Raw genomic sequence first — 19,530 nt, 5'->3', positions numbered from 1 at the left:
AGAATTATCACCAAAAAATATTCAACAATTATAGATAAAAAGCTCTCCTGCTATTGCATCATGTAACAAAATTAAACTGTGATATTGCCAATCTAGTCGGTCATTATCTGTAATATCTTGAAAAAACTTGAAAGAAAATAAAGTATAGCCTTGTGTATTATTAAACTTGCCTTTGCTCAAATAATGAACTTGCCAAAAGAGAGGACACTAAAAATATAATCTAATCATGAGCACTGTAAATATGTTACAATGCTTTGCACTGTAAAATTCTCTTCCCACCAACTCTGTGAGATTTTACTGTGAGCACACAAGTATTCCCAAACTGAACAGCTCCTTCCTGCCTACTGGGAGTTACTAAGGAGGAGACTGAACACCTCACCTCTGTTATTATAGTCAGGTCTCCATCCCTTCTCATTCTTCAGTTTTTGTATATGTCTTACTTGAAATGTGTAATATTCAAGGAATATTCATTCAACTATTTCAACAAAATAGCCTCTCTTAGGGTCCGATAGCCTCTGGCTATCAAAAGGAGACAATCAAAAATTAAAATGTAATTCCTTTTACTTGTAAAGAATTACATGCAATGAGAAAGGTGACTTAAAATAAGGCTTAAATACAATAAATGTTGAGTCTAACTGTATCTTTTCAGTCACATCACTAGAGTAGATGATTTCTTTCAACAAGTCCTTAGTTATCTCTAAAATCTTTCATTGAAAAGCTAAGCTGGGGCGACTTGATGGCTCAGTCAGTTGGGTGTACAACTCCAGGTTTCAGCTCAGGTCATGATCTCAGGGTCCTGGGACTGAATCCTAAGTCAGGCTCTGTGCTCGGCGAGGAGTTTAATAGAGGATTCTCTCCCTCTGCCCCTACTTCCCCACGCTCTCTCTCTATATATATATAATAAATAAATATATAATGGGGAAAACACGGTCTCTTCAATAAATGGTGTTGGGAAAACTGGACAGCTACATGCACAAGAACGAAACTGAACCACTTTCTTGCACCAGACACAAAAATAAACTCAAAATGGATTAAGTACCAAGAATTGAAACCACAAAACTTTTGGAAGGAAACACAGGCAGTAATCTCTTTGACACTGGCCTTAGCAACATTTTTCCAGATATGCCTCCTCAAGAAAGAGAAACAGAAATAAAAATAAACTACTGGGGCACCTGGGTGGCTCAGTGGGTTAAGCCGCTGCCTTCGGCTTGGGTCATGATCTCAGGGTCCTGGGATGGAGTCCCGCATCAGGCTCTCTGCTCAGCGGGGAGCCTGCTTCCTCCTCCCTCTCTCTCTCTGCCTGCCTCTCCATCTACTTGTGATTTCTCTCTGTCAAATAAATAAATAAAATCTTTAAAAAATAAAAATAATTAAAAAAATTAAAAAACTACTGGGACTACACCGAGATAAAAAGCTTTTGCAGCGGGGCGCCTGGGTGGCTCAGTGGGTTAAGCCTCTGCCTTCGGCTCAGGTCATGATCCCGGGGTCCTGGGATCAAGCCCCACATCGGGCTCTCTGCTCTGCAGGACGTCTGCTTCCTCCTCTCTCTCTGCCTGCTTCTCTGCCTAGTTGTGATCTCTCTCTGTCGAATAAATAAATAAAATCTTTAAAAAAAAAAAAGGCTTTTGCAGCAAGGGAAACCATCAACAAAACAAAAAGGCAAACTACAATGGGAGAAGGTATTTGCAAATAATATGCCCACAAAGGGGTTGATACCTAAAATATAAGAAGAACTTATATAACTCAACACCAAGAAAATAAACAATTTGATTAAAATATGGGCAGAGGGGACGCCTGGGTGGCTCAGTCAGTTAAGCATCTGCCTTTAGCTCAGGTCACGATCCAAGGGTCCTGGGATCGAGTCCTGCATCAGGCTCCTTGCTCAGTGGGGAGCCTGCTTCTCCCTCTGGTTGTGCACTCTCTCTGTCTCTCTTTCTCTGACAAAAAAAAATAAATAAAATCTTTAAAAATAAAATTAAAAAAGGGCAGAGGACCTGAATAGACATTTTTCCAAAGAAGACATAGAGATGGGCAACAGACACATGAAAAGATGTTCAATATCACTAATCATCACGGAAATGCAAATCAAAACCGCAGTGAAATACCACCTCATACCTATGAGAATGGCTACAATCAAAAAGACAAAAAAGAGTAAATGTTGATGAGGATATGGAGAAAAAGGAAACCTTGTGCACTGTTGGTAGAAATGGAGATCAGTGCAGCCACTGTAGGAAAACAGTGTGGAGGTTTCCCAAAAAATTAAGAAATAGGGACGCCGGGGTGGCTCAGTTGATTAAGCCACTGCCTTCAGCTCAGGTCATGATCCTGGGTCCTGGGATCGAGTCCTGCACTGGGCTCCCTGCTTGGTGCGAAGCCCACTTCTCCTTCTACGTGCCGCCCCCTCTGCTTGTGCACGCATGCACGCGTACTCTGACAAATTAATAAGATCATTTTTTTAAAAATTATGAAATACCAAACAATCCAGTAATTCCACTACTGACTATTTACCCAAAGAAAACAAAAACACTAATTTGAAAAAATATATGCACTCCTATGTTTATTGGAGCATTCTTTATAATAGCCAAGATATGGAAGCAACCGAAGTGTCCACTGATGCAACAATAGATTAAGTAGATGCAGGGGCCCCTGAGTGGCTCGGTGGGTTAAGCAACTGCCTTCATCTCAGGTGATGGTCTCAGAGTCGTAAGATTGAGCCCCGCACTGGGATCCCTGATCATCAGGTAGCCTGCTTCTCCCTCTTCCCCTGCCTGCCGTTCCCCCTGCTTGTGCTTTTTCTATCAAATACATAAAATCTTTAAAAAAAAAAAAAAAAGATTAAGATGATGCAGTACAGGGATGCCTGGGTGGCTCAGCTGGTTGGGCGTCTGGCTTTGGCTCAAGTCATGATCTCAGGATCCTCAGGTCGGGCCCCATGCTGGACTCCGTGCTCGGTGGGGAGCCTGCTTCTCCCTCTCCCTCCGTCTCTGCCTTTCTCCCCTCCACTTGTTCTCTCTCTCTCTCAAATAAATAAACTCTTTTAAAAAAAAGATGATGATGATGACAATGGTGATGATGATGATGTAGTACAAGAGCACGTAGGCAGCTCAGTCAGTTAAGTGTCTGCCTCTTGATTTCAGCTCAGGTCCTGATTTCAGGGTCATGAGATTGAGCCCCGCATCAAGATTCTCTCCCTCTTTCTCTCCTTCTGCCCCTCTCTCCTCTCTCATTCGCATGTGCTCTCTTTCTAAAATAAATGTTTAAAAAAAAAAAAAAGATGCCATGTGCACACGCATACAAACTCACATAAACACACACACACAATGGAATATTACTCGGCCATAAGAATGAATGAGAGCTTGCCATTCGCGCCAACATGGATGGACCCAGATGGCATTATGCTAAGTGAAATGAATCATAGAAAGACGAACACCATATGATGTCACTTATATGTGGAATCTAAAAAACAAAACAAGGGGCGCCTGCGTGGCTCACGCGTTAAGCGGCTACCTTTGGTTCAGGTCATGATCCCAGAGTCCTGGGATCCAGCCCCCCATCGGGCTCTCCACTCGGCGGGAAGTCTGTTTCTCCCTCTCCCACTCCCCCTGCTTGTGTTCCCTCTCTCCCTGTGTCTCTTTCTGTCAAATAAATAAATAAAATCTTTAAAAATAAATAAATAAATGGATAAATAAAAACAAATAAACAAAAGAGAAACAGACCCATAAATACAGAGTACAAACTGATGGTTGCCAGAGGGTTGGGGGGTGAGAGGCGATGGGCAAAACAGGTGAAGGGGTATGGGAGCAACACTACAGCTTTCCAGCTATGGAATGAGTAAGTCATGGGGATAAAGGTACAGCACAGGGAATATTGCCAATGGAACTCTTAATAGCGTTGTATGGTGACAGATGGGGGCTACACTTGTGGTCAGCACAGTACAGAACTGTTGAATCGCTATGCTATAGACACTTGAAAATGACATAATACTGTGCATCAACTCCACATCAATTTAAAAAAGTTAATAACCAGGCACCTGGCTGGCTCAGTCAGTAGAGCAGGCAAATCTTGACTTTACAGTTGCCAGTTTGAGCCCCACACTGGATATAGCGAGTACTTAAAAAACAGTAATAACATTCTCAGCTAGGGTTTAAAAATCTGGCAGCCTTATGAAAAACATTCATTGATGTTTATGATGACAGAATTTGTGGCATAATTTTGGTCGATAGTATTTTCTTTTGATTTCACTTTTGCCATTTATTTCATTCTATTTTGGTTCTTTTTTTAATTTTTTTTTAAGATTTTATTTATTTATTTGTCAGAGAGAGAGCACAAGCAGGCAGAGTGGCAGGCAGAGGCAGAGACAGAAGCAGGCTCCCTGCTGGACAAGGAGCCCAATGTGGGACTCGATCCCAGGACCCTGGGATCATGACCTGTGCCGAAAGCAGTGGCTTAACCAACTGAGCCACCCAGGCGTCCCTATTTTGGTTCTTTTTAAGTCTTAATTTTAATTCCAGTTAGTTAAAATACAGTATCATTCTATTTTGTTAATATAAAAACTGTAAGTTTCCTATATAATCAATATTTCACAGGCATCCTGTTACACCAAACAAAACTTATGTCCAGATAATGGAAACAGACTTGCCTACCTCATTTATCCAATGCTCACAAGGGTGGCAACTGTCACTCTCTACAGCACAACACCAAACTCAGAACTAAGGTCCGTGAATTCAAAGCCTACGTAGTTAGTTTTTAAGATACCCTCATGTCCTTACTCAGAGTCTATTTACTCTTTTTGAAGTAAAAGTCCAACTTTATTATTTTATGATTCTAATTAATTTCTGGCTTGAAAAAAATCAGCCATAACAAAACATTTCGGGGACAACCCAAGTAAATGTGATTATAGACTGGGCTTAAGGTAATATTAGAGAATCACTGTCAATTTTATTTGGTTAATAATAAAATTGTGATTATACAATTATGGTCTTACTTTTGGAGATGATACTAACATATTTAGGGGTAAATATGATGTCTGTCATTATTTTCAAATATCTCAGAAAAAATTAACATGGTAAAATCTTACAATTTAGGTTTTGAGAATATGAATGGGAAAATATGTTAATTTCTTCATAACAAAAAACTTTTAATATTTTTAAATTCTGTAACAAATACTGGCTGGCTGATTTCCTAACCCTGCCTGAGAAAGTGAAATCAGAAAGTCAAAGCAGCAAACAGAAATGAGGGAAAAGGTAGTTACAATGAGGCATGTTGAGAGTTGCAAGGAATGCAAACTGACAGCCTGACAGGAAGGGAACAGACATCAACACAATACGGTATAGAAAAGGGAAGCATAGGGTTGGGGCCAGTAGGAGAGGAGCTAGTCCAGAGCTCTCCAGCATTACAAAGCCGTGTAATACCTAACAGACTGAGATTCTTTTTCTTTTTTTTAAGATTTTTACTTATTTGAGAGAGAGAGAACAAGCGAGCATGAGAGGGGTAAGATTAGAGGGAGAAGCACACACCCAGATGCCCCAGCCTGAGATTCCTGACTTGCTTTTTATTACTAACTCACTGACTAACCATGGTATTTTCTCTTAAGTAAGATTACTTACTTAAGGAAAAAAAAATTGAAAAGGAAAAAAAAAATTCATCTCTAATAGCAGAACTCTACAACTAGCAATACATATATATAAACTTGGCCAATATTCCCAAGTATCTGTTTCAAATAAACAACTTTATATACACTGCTTTCACATGAAAGTAAGCATTTTCCATGTTCTTCTATATCACCTAAATGGTAACAAGGAATGCACAGAATTTAATTAAAGATGTCCTCCCTTACTGGAAGCCAACTGATTTTTCACTTTCACACACACCACTGCAATGAACACCATTCCACACACAATTTCTTCCTTCTTTTGGATTATTTACTTGGGATAGCATCCCAGAAATGAGATTAGTGGGTCAAAAGTATAAACATATTACCAAGCTGCATTCTCCCTCACACTCCACGAATATAAGAGTATACTCATTTCATTACAACTTTATCCTAGACATCGGTTATACTTTTCCCCCCCAACATTTTAGAGGAATAATTGGTATACAAAACACTGCATATAAATTTGGCAACTGCACATATGTCTACACATGTTACTATCATCACAACATAGGTAATAAACATATCCATGTTTCCTGGCTAAACATTTATTTTAGGAATTCAGTAGTTGTAAAATAGTATCTAACTTCAAAATGCTAAATAAAACAACAGAAAAATTTCCCATATGCTCCTTCACTAAAAGCAATTACTCTTCCGTGATTTTTCAGAAGTCATTTAACCTTCTGGGACTTTGTATGCCACCAAAATGAGAAGACTGTACCAACCTCACTACTCAAGGGAGTGAAAATTAAAGAAAAGAGACTCTGTTTTTAACACATGAGACTAGCAGAATGTCAAGACTAATGGGTTCCAGTGTTACTGAGGTCATGGACGCAGGCATCCTCAGATACTGCTGCAGTGTGTATGCATCAGAAACAAATCTGACAATGTCTATTAAAACTCTTAGCATATATTGGGACACCTGGGTGGCTCAGTGGGATAAGCGGCTGCCTTCCACTCAGGTCAGGTCCCAGGGTCCTGGGATTGAGCCCTGTGTCAGGCTCCCTGCTCAGCATGAAGCCTGCTTCTGCTGCTCCCCTGCCTGTGCGTTCTCTCTCTCTCTCTCATTCTCTCTCTGTCGCTGTCAATTAAGTAAATAAAATCTTTAAAAAGTTTAAAAAAAAAACTATAAGCATATAATTTTAACCCAGATATCCAACTTTTAAAACTCCTTCACCCAGAGGCGCCTGAGTGGCGAAGTCAGTTAAGTGCCCAACCCTTGATTTTGGCTCAGGTCACGATCTCAGGGCAGGCTCCACACTCAACAGAAACTCTGCTTGAGATTCTCTGTCCCTCTCCCTCTAACCCAGCCCCTACCCACCCCTCAGACCCCCTCCCTCTCTCACTCTCTCTAAAAATAAATGTATCTCTTTTTTTTTTAAAGATTTTATTTATTTATTTATTTATTTGACAGACAGAGATCACAAGTAAGCAGAGAGGCAGGGAGAGGGGGGGGGGAAGCAGCCTCCCTGCTGAGCAGAGAGCCCGATGCGGGGCTCGATCCCAGGATCCTGACATCATGACCTGAGCTGAAAGCAGAGGCTTTAACCCACAGAGCCACCCAGCCATCCCTGTATCTCTTTTTTTTTTTTTTTTTTTTGAGGTTTGTTTTAATTTATTTGTCTAAGAGAGGAGCACAAGCAGGGGGAGCAGCAGGCAGACAGAGAGGGAGAAACAGACTCCCCACTGAGCAGGGAACCCAATGCAGGGCTCGATCCCAGGACCCTGGGATCATGACCTGAGCTGAAGGCAGATGCTTAACCCACTGAGCCACCGAGGCACTCCTAAATTCATCTTTAAATAAAAACAAACAAACAAACAAACAAAACCTCCTCGCCCAGACATTCAACTTTTAAGACTGTCCTACAGAAACAAACAACAGTAAGAAAGAATACATGTTCATTACAGGATGAATTATAATGAACAACCTAGAAAACTAGAACCAGCTGAATGCCCACCAATGGGAGAATTTTTGAGTAAATATGAAACATTTATCATATGGATTATTAAGCGGCAAGTGGAACTTAGAAAGACACCCATGATCTGTAGACACGTAGGAAATATGCTTTGTATTCATCACATATATATTTTTTAATTTTTAAAGGAAAACCCGTATCTACATTATTTATGTTTCTCACTATAGAGAAAAGTACTAAAGATAGAGCAAACTAGTAACAACGACCTCTTCAGGTGGGGTAAAAAGGGGAGCGAGAGGGTTCCCTTCTTCATAGTCCTCTGTTATCACTTGACTTCTTATTATCTGGCTTGTTGGTAACTTTAAATGTCCACAGGTAGTAAAGACTTTATTAAAGGAGGTTCACATTCTTAAATGAACGGTTAAATTATATCCAACATGCCAAAGGAGTAAGATAGTTCTTTAAAGTTTACAACAAAAACAGTTAATACTTTTAAAAGTTCTGATACAAAAGCATAATAAAAAGCTTATCTTCCGTTTAACTCAGCACCCCTCCTCCAAATTCTGGATAACTGAAACATTACACTACTCAAATCACTGAGCTGTGCAAAAACTCCCACCAAGGATGTGTGAGCATGTACGCTCACCCCTTCTCCCACTCCCTCCTCGTGATTCACTCCAGTGAACTGGCAGCAATTATGAAGAAAAGGATTCCCATCCTATGAGTACCCAAAGAGTAAAAATCTTTTTAATTAATTTCTTGCCCAAAGAAAACAGGAAAAAAGCACAAGGAGCACCCTGCTTAGTCTCTCCTCTCTACGGGAAATTTTCTACTGAAGGGAAAAACACATTTTAGGAAGGACAGGCAAGTATTTCAACTTATCCAAGCTTAACATTTAACTGATGCATGTTAACAGTTTTAAAATTTAGCTCTTATTGACTGAAAATACACAAACTTGAAAAGGACACTATCAATGTTCCCACTCATGACTAGGAACAATGTTCGAGTGTATAACCATCAAGGCAAGGAAATTGTCATCCAGAATTAGTAGGCACCACAGTAAGGCGGAGTGTTTAAAATATTACAATCTCTCTTGAAATTAGCATATAAAAAAATCAAATCTCAAACAACGCTCAATTTAAGTGACTCAAAATACTCAAAGTAGAAAACAGTCCCATTTTAAAACATACCATGCCTACAATCTTCATCAGCTTGCCCATAGTTTTTCTGCAAAATAAAAGATACAAGATAAAATTAAGTAGTTCAAGGGCTGCTTAACGCAGGTTTTATCCAAAAAAAAAGCTCAGCTTTGTTTCAAAGTTCAATTATTAATGTTTCAAATGTAACATTCACAGAGCAAAACCAAGTCACGTGCTCTCTGAGGTTTACATAGCACTTTACAAATAAACGTTGTAACGTTGCACTTCCCCATCCATTTACTCACTACCACTTCTCACTTTCTCTAGCTCCACATCACCAGAACCTCCTTCTTCATGATCACCCTCAGCTAAAGCCTTCACTGAGAAAACCGAAGCCATGAGACGAGAACTTCCATGAACTGTCACACCAGGTCTTCCTGCTTCCCAGCACCCTGCTTCCCTCTGTCACCAGACAAGCCATCCAGGTATCCTTTCTCGAACCTATCATTCCACTTGCGCATACCTGCTCTATGGCCCACTCAAGGAACATCACTCCAGCAAGCTGTCTCTATTTCTCCTACATCACTGGCTTTTTTGCTTTCTATTGGTTCAGTCCTAGAAACAAACACAGTGCTATTTCAACCCACCTTTAAAAAAAAAAATCCTTCTCTTGACTTCACTTCTCCCACCAGCTACCACTCCCACTTTTTGTGCCCCTTTGGGACAAAACTCAAGAACTATCTTACTCATGTATTGCCAAGTCCTTCCCCGTGACTCGGTCTTAAACTTTCTTTAGTCACCACCATTCCATGGAAGCTGCTCTCGTGGAGGTCTTCAGTGACCTGAACTGTATCCAGTTAGACACACACGACATTTCCATGTTCCCGTTCAGATACACTGTCACACCCCAGCCAACTCTCAACTCCCACTACTCGATCCACAGCGACCAACACTGCTCAACACTCCCTCACTTGGATCCACTTTCCTCACATGGCTACCAGACACCGTCCTCCCTTAGCTTCCTTCCCCTTCCATCACTCTTCAGGCTGCTCTGCTGGTCCCTCCTCTTCTCCCCAACGTCCTAACACGTAGACCTAAGTCCTCAGTCCTCTCCTCTCCTCTGTGTACACGCGTTCCCTTGGTGATCTCACCCAGGCTCAAGACTTTACATACATATCACCCACTGGCCACCAACTCTGAAGTCAGTGTCTTTGACCCAGACCTCTCTGCCAAAATCCACACCTGCATATTTGACTGCTCACTCAACATCTCCAGCTACATATCTAAATGACATCTCCGACTCAGTAGGTCCAAAACTGAGCTCCCATCTTCGCCAGTAAAACTTGCTCCCCATCTTCAGCCTTCTCATCGCAATTGAAGAAAACCCACTTTCCTATTGCTCAGACAAAACAACACTGAGGTAAGGAAACTGTGTCTGCTCCCTTTCTCTCACTCCCTCCATTCATGTATTAAGAAATCTTACTAGCTCTATCTTCATCTCAGAACCAGAACCAAAGCACTTCTCGATCCACTGCCACCATTTTGTCTGAGTCACTATCATCTCAGGCCTGGATTATTCCAACAGCCTCTAAACTAGTCCCCTGCCTTTACACTTACCCCTCAATAGCCTATTCTCAAAACAAAAGCCAAAGAATTCCTGCCAAATCAGATTATACCACTCCTCTAATCAAAATCCTCTATCAAAACCTCTAATCAAAACCACAAGAGAGATGTCTGGGTGGCTCAGTCACTTAAGCATCTGTTTTTGGCTCAGGTCACAATCCCAGCGCCCTGGAATAGAGTTCCACATCAGGCTCCTTGCTCAGTGAGGGGCCTGCTTCTCCTTTGGGCTGTCACTCCCCATGCTAGTGCTCCTCCCTCTGACAAATAAATAAAATCTAAAAAAAAAAAAAAAAAAAATTAAAAAACCACAAGAGCTCCCTGTCTTAAGTAGGAGAAAAACATATATATAGGGCCCCACAAGATCTAGCTCTGTTACCCTCTCCCCATTACATACTTTTCTCCAGCACACTGGCCTCCTAGCTATTTCTCAAACATGCCAGTCAGGCTTCTGCCTCAGGATCTTTGCACGGACTATTTCCTCTGCCTGTAATGCTCACTCCCCTACCTCCCCTACCTTTTACAAGGCTCACTCCCCTACCTCCTTCACATCACCTGATCAGTGAAACCAACCTTGACCACTCAATTTAAAACTGCAACCCCAAAAAAAAAAAAAAAAAAACTGCAAACCGTCCCTAACTCTAGTATCCACAATCACCTTTGCCCTGTCCATCTTTTTTTATCAAGCAGAGTGCTACCTTCTAATAATCTAAAGTGTCTACCTACGTATAATATCTGTTGTTTATTGTCTGTCCCCTAATACAAAAATTACCATGAAGATCTTTCTCTTTTTCATCAATGTATACTAAGTACCTAGACCAGTGTCCAGCACATAGTATAAACTCAATAAATATTTGCTGAATGAGTGAATAATCCAAAATGTTACACAGTAGTACAATGTTAAAGGCTTAAAAACTGCTGTTGCAATTAAACATATTCAGCAATCACTAGCCAGGTCACTCATCTCCTCAGCCCAGAATTAGGTGATTACGACCAACGATTGTCCCCACTCTGTGAAAAAGTCCCCTTTACATGGTTCATAACTGGCTTATCAACAGTGTTTACTCACCAGTTGCAAAAATGAGGCAATTCTATAAAGAAGACTCTCAATTTTGATGCTTTCTATCTCCAGTGGACATGGCCCTGGGAAGTCGGCCATGGAGTACTGGCCAAGAGAAAGGAGGGCCTCTGTGCAGTGCTTGAGGGTCATTTCATAGTCCTGCCTCTTAAGTGATTCACACGCTTGTTCACATGACTTCTCAGCTCTTCTGTCTTCCATGACTCAGGGACAAAAATCCTACAGGAAGAAAGAACAAGTCAGAGAAGGTTTTAAAATCTTACTAAAAGGGGTGTCTGGGTGGCTCAGTCGGTTGGCGGTTATGGTTATGGCCTTTGGCTCGGGTTATGGTCCCGGGATCGAGCCCTACGTCGGGCTCCCGGCTCGGCGGGCAGCCTGCTTCTCCCTCTTCCTCTGCCTGCAGCTCCCCCTGCTTGTGTGCTCTCCCTCTCTGTCAAATAAATAAAAATCTTTTTTTAAAGTTTTTTATTTAAAAAAAATAAAAATTAAAAAAAAATAAAATCTTACTAAATTGTAACCTCATTCCTACCTCCGCTGGTTTAATTATCTATCTAAGAAGTTACTCTGAATCCACCTTCTGATCAAGCTGCAGCTGAGCAGGGTGACTGATGCCACACCATCTGTACTTCTCTTTTCTATTTTACCAAGATCCAAGCAAAATGTCAACCGTAAGTCAGTATCATACAAACAATGCATCAAATGTATACATGAGGCAAATATATAAATGACACATTGACTCTGAATATTGCAGAGTGCGACAAACCATGAAGGCTTCTTTTTTTTTTTTTTTTTAAACCAGAAGGTACAGAAATGTTTCAAATCAAAACCTCCCGATTTCAGTCTTGTAATTCTGTGACTGTGACTGCAGAGCATCGAAATCTCTACCATGCAGGATTTTCTCCACCAACATAAAAAAAATGGCTAAAGTCCAAGTTTGAACTGCTGATTAATTCAATTCAACAAGGATTTCCCGAGGCCAAGCCCCGTGCTCAGAGCACTGAAGTCAGGGATGGAAGTCCGGCATCACCGCTTTCAAGAAACTGTGATTCTAGCAAGAGCAGCAAAGCACAAATGAACAATTACAAGAAAGACTTATTTCATCTGCCGAAAGGCATGAGCTGGCCTCAAAAGGTGAACAGAAGTTCATCACACAGAGATGATAGGAAAAGTATATGTGGGCTCTTCAAGAGAGAAAAGAGTTCGAGTGAAATGACTAGAGGAGAAACTATGTGACTTAAACTCCAGCTGCGTCAGGGGAAGAGGAGGAGGAGAGATGAATGACCTCACGTGCCACAAGAAGTGAGAGCTTTATTCCACAGGCGATGGGGCATGACAGATTTTTAAATAAGGAAAGAATCTGGGGTGCCTGGGTGGCACAGTTAAGCATCCAGCTCTTGGTTTCGACTCAGGTTGTAATTTCAGGGTCGTGAGATCAAGCCCCGTGTCAGGCTCTGCACTTAGTGCAGAGCCTGCTTAAGGCTCTCTCTCTCCCTCTCTCTGGCTACGCCCTCAACTAAATAAATCTTTAAAAATAAAAATAAAAATAATTAAGGAAGGAAGAACTCTCATATAGAAGTCGTGTGAAGAACTGGCAGGCACTGCCATTGATAAGGGATCACTAGGAGGCAGTCCAAGGAAGAAAGACTGAGGGTTCAAGTGCAGCCTCTCCCTGGCTGGACCACTCACACAGCAAGAGCACAAAAGCCAGGCAGACAAGACCTAAAATCCCGTGACCCGACAATCACGATACTGCTTCCAAGGGTCGGTCTGGCTGACCTCTAGCCACCAGCTCCGTCAGCATGCAGATTGCTGTTCTTACCCGCTTCCCCCCTACTCGCTCTCCTGCTCCTCCCTACCTTCACCTTACCAACTGGCCCCAGGGACTTCTCTGTCCCTCTCGTCTCTCTCCAGCCCACACGTGCGCTCCTGCCTGGCCTCTCCAGCTCTGATGACCACCTGGCCCCGCGCCCTCCCAGCTGTTCCTCAGCCCCATGCTGCCTTTGCGCTGCAGCAAAAGCCGAGGGGAGACACCTGCAGATGGGCCCCCAAAACACAGTGGTGCAGCGAGTAAGGCAGGAGAACAGACATCACAGAGGTCTGGGCCTCTTCAACTTCGAGATACCTGTATGTCAAAAAATGTAGAAACTTCCGAGGAATGGACCAAGAAAGAGTCAAAAAGGACTTCAGCCTTTGTTAACATTTGTTAAAATGGCTGGTATGCACATGGGATACAATATTCTCTACTTTCCTCCGTTTGAAATTTTAAGTAAAAAAATGCCAAAGCATGGTTTTAAAATTACAGGATATTTTAAATGTTTACGTTTAACAAATTAACTTTTAATAAAAACCACAAAAATTAACTTTTACCAAGAACCACAAAAACAAAAACACCCGTATTTGTTGTGAATTACACAAGATAATCCAACAAATAAGGGGGCCCGGGTGACTTGGTCGGTTGAGTGTCCAACTCTTGATTTCAGCTCAGGTCATGATCTCAGCATCATGAAATCAAGCCCCACATCGGGCTCTATACTCAGCAGGAATCTGCTTGAGGATTCCCTCTCTCCCTCTCCTCCTCTCTCTCTAAAAGAAATAATTAAATCTTTAAATAAATAAATAATCCAATAGATATTTAGAGTCATGTGTCCTCAGTCTCTACACTGCCTCCCTTTCAACTACCTCGCCCTCCTTCAGTGGACCACAAGACCCAGTGTGACTTAGGGGAGCTGAAACATGTAGGATCTAGTTGGTATTCATGTCCCTTATACAAACATGCATTAATTTGGATAAAACCAATTACCAAACAAAAATCAAAAATAATGATTTCTATATTACTACAGTGACTTTGCCCCTTAAGCATAAGAATGGCATGACAAGATAACCACTAACTTACTATACAGACCTCAGTTAATGCTACTGACACTATGGCCCGAATAGTTCTTTGTTTCTGGAGGCTGCCCTGTACTTTGTTAAGATGTATAATGGAATCTCTGGCCTCTACCCACTAGATGCCAGTAGTATCTTCCACCTTATGACAACTAAAAGGGTCTCCAGACAGGAGCAAATGTCCCCTGGGAGTAAAATCATTCCTGATTGAGAACTACCGACACAAACAAGCATATAGTGTTTGCTTGCCAGAAAACAGCAACAATAAGTAGATAAACCACGGTTATCATTCTGAGGCAGAGGCCCCAGAATGAGCAAATCTTTCCTATAAAACTCTCAGCACACATCTAGAAAATACTACAAAAATAAGTAAAAAGAAAAGAAAAACTAAGAATCCACAAGCTAAAATCTTTCTTAGGAAAAGAATGCAGCACAGTGATTCAGAGCATAGGCTTAGAGCCAGAGGACTTGCATTCAAAACTCACCAGCTCCCCTCACTAACTCACCAGCCCCTCTCACTAACCAACCCCCCCTCCCCACTCACCATCAGTCCTGTCACTCTGTCACTCAGACACTCACCAGCTGCAGGGCCTGGGGCAAGTGACTTAACCTCCTATATCTCAACTTACCTCTAAAATGGCAAAACAACTAATGCCTACCTCCAATGGTTAATGCAGGATTAGATAAATTAATATGTATAGAATACTTATAAAAATGCCTGGCACAGTATGTGCTCAGTTAAGTGTCCGCTATTGTTATTTTCCTAAAATTCCAAGTTTTCGGGGGGCCTGGGTGGCTCAGTGGGTTAAAGCCTCTGCCTTCGGCTCAGGTCATGATTCCAGAGTCCTGGGATCGAGCCCTGCATCGGGCTCTCTGCTCGGCAGAGAGCCTGCTTCCCTTCCTCTCTCTCTGCCTGCCTCTCTGCCTACTTGTGATTTCTGTCTGTGAAATAAATAAATAAATAATCTTTTTTTTTTTTTAAATAAATAAAATTCCAAGTTTTCAATTTAAATGAAGTAGAATCACTGCACTGATCTCAACATACAATAATGTATTTATAGAAAACAAAACAGCACTCTACCTAACTACTTTACTTACTTAAAAGAGGTATTATTTTCATCCCTTTTATCCATCTCAATAAAATGATGATGATTATGGAGAAGTAAGTAAGTTTGTATGTCACTGATTTAGATGAGATAACCCCTAAAAGGGACTACAAAGGGAGATCACAAAGACTCCTACCAACATTAGCCACCAAACATTTTCGCCAGGGAAATCTCAGTAACATTTAACATGTAAGTAGAGATTAGAGGCAGAAGTTTTGTGGCTCAATGACTTAAGGAGTTAACATCTGATTCATTAGGTTCAAGTGCCAACCTCAGAAGAGGATGTGAAAGTTTCTATCACAAATACCTTCATTAATCAGGTCCCGATCATTAGTTTCTACCTAAGTCCTACCTGAACCTCTTAGGGTACTTGGCTGTAGAGTGGATCAGGATGAAGCAGGTCTTATTCAACTGTTTTCTTTGGTTTTTCAGAAAAAAGCATGGCCTTGTTACACATGCTCCTAAAGATGAAGTGCTTTCTCAAACATAAAATAAAAACTGCCAGTCAAAGTGAGATAATGTCTCAGGCCATGCTAAAATGGACTGTAGAAAATATGTATGAAGAGATTTGGAACTACTCCTACTAGAAGAGGCCAGCACCAAGCTACACCTCACTGTGGGGGTGACAGACCCTCTCTTGTCTGGGATACAGATACAGCCTTATCAATAGCATATGATCCACTGCCTGGCCAGAACGGCCTGATCCAAGGGCAGACACTGACCAAGCTGGGTCTAGGAGAGCCTCTCCCATGGGGACAGGGAGGTCCAGGGAAAGGAGCTGAGTCACATGAATCACATCAATATAGGAAGAAGCACCCCATCTGCCTACTGTGAGAGCTACCCTCTACCAGCCTTGATTCTTCTCTTCCTGTTAAAAACATTCAAGTTGTGGGGTGCCTGGGTAGCTCAGTGGGTTAAGCCTCTGCCTGGTTGTGACCTTGGGGTCCTGGGACCAGATCCCACATCAGGCTCTCTCTGCTCAGCAGGGAGCCTGCTTCCCCTCTCTGCTGGCTTGTGATCTCTGTCTGTCAAATAAATAAATAAAATCTTAAAAAAGAACATAAAAACATAAAAAAGAACATTAAAAAAGAACATAAAACACTAATTTTCTACAAACTCCAACCCGTGTGGGGAACATGAGCTTGAGAGTATGTAACTTCACAGGCAAGAAAGTGGGAATCAGAAACCAAGGTTCCAATCCACATCCATGAACTCCTGCAATCCGCTGCTGACCTATAAAAGAGACTAATATCATTAGTTGTTTGGCCACCCAGCACCCATTCCTCTTCCTGGTAACAGGAGCCCGTACTCTCCCTCTGAGAATTCACCTCTCCCCTACTGCCATCCATGTGGTTCCTGAAGAGCTGACTGCACCAAGGAAGCTAAGGCTGTCATGTGACCATGACTGGCCAATCCAAGCCTCACAGCCCCAAACACCAAGATTGGCTCAGGGTAAGACATGTGACCCCATCAGAACCAATGAGACATGAGACTTTTGCTGAGGCTTCTGGTTAAGAGATAGGTGTTCTTCCCTGCTGAACCTAAAATCTGAGGCTCCAGGGGATGACTATGCTGCAGCCATTTTTCTACCATATAGTGCCTACAACTGAAGTTTATACTTTAGAAAAAGGCAGAGTTGATTCAGGGGAGAAACTGGGTCTCGATGTCACGACTTGAGCCTGACTCCATCTAGCTATGCCTGAACTTTGCAGTTAGGTGAGCCAAGAAATTTCTTTCTAGTTTAAGACAGTTCAGGTTGATGCTTCAGGCAATTGGAACTAACTGATATATATGTACATCTAATTAGTACTTTACAGGAAGTAAAAGACAGAGGAGCTGGTAATTGTCTCATAAAACAGTATCTACGCACATGATTGCTAATAGCACTGGCCACAGTTATTGATTATTAATAACAGTAAGTGTAAGGAGGAAAAAAAGTGTGATATTTGGTTATTCTGCATGTTGAAAATATAATTCTAAAACATGTGTTTAAATGACTTCACCATAAAGCTACTTCGGCAATAATAAGAACCATTTACTGAACGCTTACTGTGTGATGGATGTTGTTGAAAATGAGCTACATAATCCAATTTAATCCCCATAATGACCTTACAAGGTGGATATTATTATTTTTCCAATCTCATTTACAGAGAAGGAAACTGAAGCACAGAAAAGTTACTTACCCACAGTTATACTGTAAACAACAGAGGCAGGATTCAAATTCAGACAGAATGACACGGTTCATGCTTTTAGCCATCACACTGACTCTGAACCCACAATGGAGGTTCCCATGCTTTCCAAGAGTGGAAACTCAAACCCAGACACTTCCAAAAATATTAAATGTGAATGTAAAGTATCTTCACAGTCTTAATGACTGATTTCCTACATAGTTCTGCATCATAAAAGTATCTGTATATTAACCATGTTAGAGATTACCATTGAAGAGAAAGTAGGAAAATCTTCCCAAATCTAAGCCAACCAACTCTTTCAGTTAATCAAAAGTCACAGATGTTCCTAAGACTACAGAGTATTTTAATTAACACCACCTTTCCGTAAAATGATAACATTTGCACCTTCCACAAAGTCAACTTTATGAGACCATTCCAAACACTAAGTTAGTTTTCACTACCTTTATAGGAAAGAAACTTGTTTTAAAATCTATCAATCTTAGTACAACCCAAAAAAGGGGGGAAAAAATGATAAATTAGTCCTAATCAAAATTAAACATTTCTGTCCTCTAAAAGCCCACGTTAAAGGAATGAAGAGAAAGATAAAGACTAAGAGAAAATTTTTTGCAAATCACATATCTGGAAAAGGATTTGTATCCAGACATAGAATTCTCAAAACTCAGTAATAGGAAAATAACCAAATTAAAAGCTGGATAAAAAATTTCCACATGCACTCCACAAAAATATGATGATGGCAAATTAGCACATAAAAAGATGTTCAATGGCTTTAAGTCATCAGAGAAATGCAAATTAAAACCATGATTAGGCACTACTACTAGATACCTATTAGAATGACTACATTGCAAATATTGATATTATCAGTGATGTGGAATACCAGAACTCTCATACACTGCTAGTGGGAATATAAAATGGTACAGCCACTCCAGAAAAAGGACTGGCAGTTTCTTAAAAAGTTAAACATATACTCACTATATGACCTAGCAATCCCTCTCCCCACAGACAGCAAACCTGGAGAAATGAAAACGTTATGTTCACCCAAAAATCTGTACACAGATGTTTACAGTAGCTCCATTCATAACTGCTAAAAACTGGAAACAATCCAAATGTCCCTTAATGAGTAACGATAGAAAACTACTCAGCAATAAATAAAGAATAAATTTGTAATATATATAATACCTTAGATGAATCTGAAAGACAGAGTAAAGGAGCCCAGTCTCAGAAGTTTAATACTGTATGATTCCATTTGTATTATATTTTCAAAAAGCCAAAACTATAGGGCTGGAAAAATCAGTGGTTGCAGGGGCTATGGGATGGGGATGGATAATTACACAAGGAGAGCATGAGGGAGTTTTTTGGGATGATAATAGCGTGTATCCAGACTGTGGAGAAAGCTACACAAACTAGGCGTGTATTAAATTGAAAAAATTTTCTTACCAAAAGAAAAAAAGCCACTTTTACAGTATGATAATTTAAAAGTAAAATTTTAAAATCACTTTTAAAATATGAATCTCAATGTCACAATTAACATGTTTTTAAAAACTGTAAAGAAATAGATATGGAAGGGTATGTTAATCAATGGAAAACCTACGCCCATGTCCCTTTCCATCCACGTATGTTTCAGAGGCAAGAACGGAGGCTTAGAAAGAAAGTCTCCAAACTGAGCACTCATTGAGCTCACTTGGCACCAAATATAGGATACTTCTGAAGAATTCCATTATCACCAGGTACTTTGTCCAGGACCAAAAGTAAATAATGGAGAAAAATGAAATCAACAGTGCACCACAAAGGTGCTAGGGAGACAGGCCTGGACTAAGACATTTTCAGTAACAGATGATAAAAAGGAAGGTGATTTTTAAAAGAATCATTCTTTTCCCACTGTGGACTTCGTTTTGTAACTGTATGAGAATAACCATCCGACCACCATGAAATCAAGTCATGAAATGTGG

The 19,530-nt window shown here is 40.9% G+C and overlaps 1 protein-coding gene across 11 annotated transcripts in view; it reads right to left on the bottom strand.

The window, feature by feature from the left end:
• HELZ (helicase with zinc finger) overlaps positions 1-19,530 on the bottom strand; it is a 182,485-nt gene that overhangs the window by 121,769 nt on the left and 41,186 nt on the right. For all 11 annotated transcript variants that reach the window (XM_082706632.1, XM_082706629.1, XM_082706634.1 and 8 more), the window contains 2 exons: positions 11,395-11,622; positions 8,757-8,793 (listed from right to left, as the gene is read on the bottom strand). In XM_082706632.1, coding sequence (XP_082562758.1) covers positions 8,757-8,793; positions 11,395-11,604 — 247 coding nt within the window. In that variant the 5' untranslated portion in view covers positions 11,605-11,622. The remainder of the gene's footprint in view (positions 1-8,756; positions 8,794-11,394; positions 11,623-19,530) is intronic.

The sequence above is a fragment of the Mustela nivalis genome (assembly GCF_964662115.1).
Source record: "Mustela nivalis genome assembly, chromosome: 17".
NCBI classification, from domain to species: domain Eukaryota; kingdom Metazoa; phylum Chordata; class Mammalia; order Carnivora; family Mustelidae; genus Mustela; species Mustela nivalis.
This window is presented reverse-complemented; position numbering and strand designations above follow the sequence as displayed.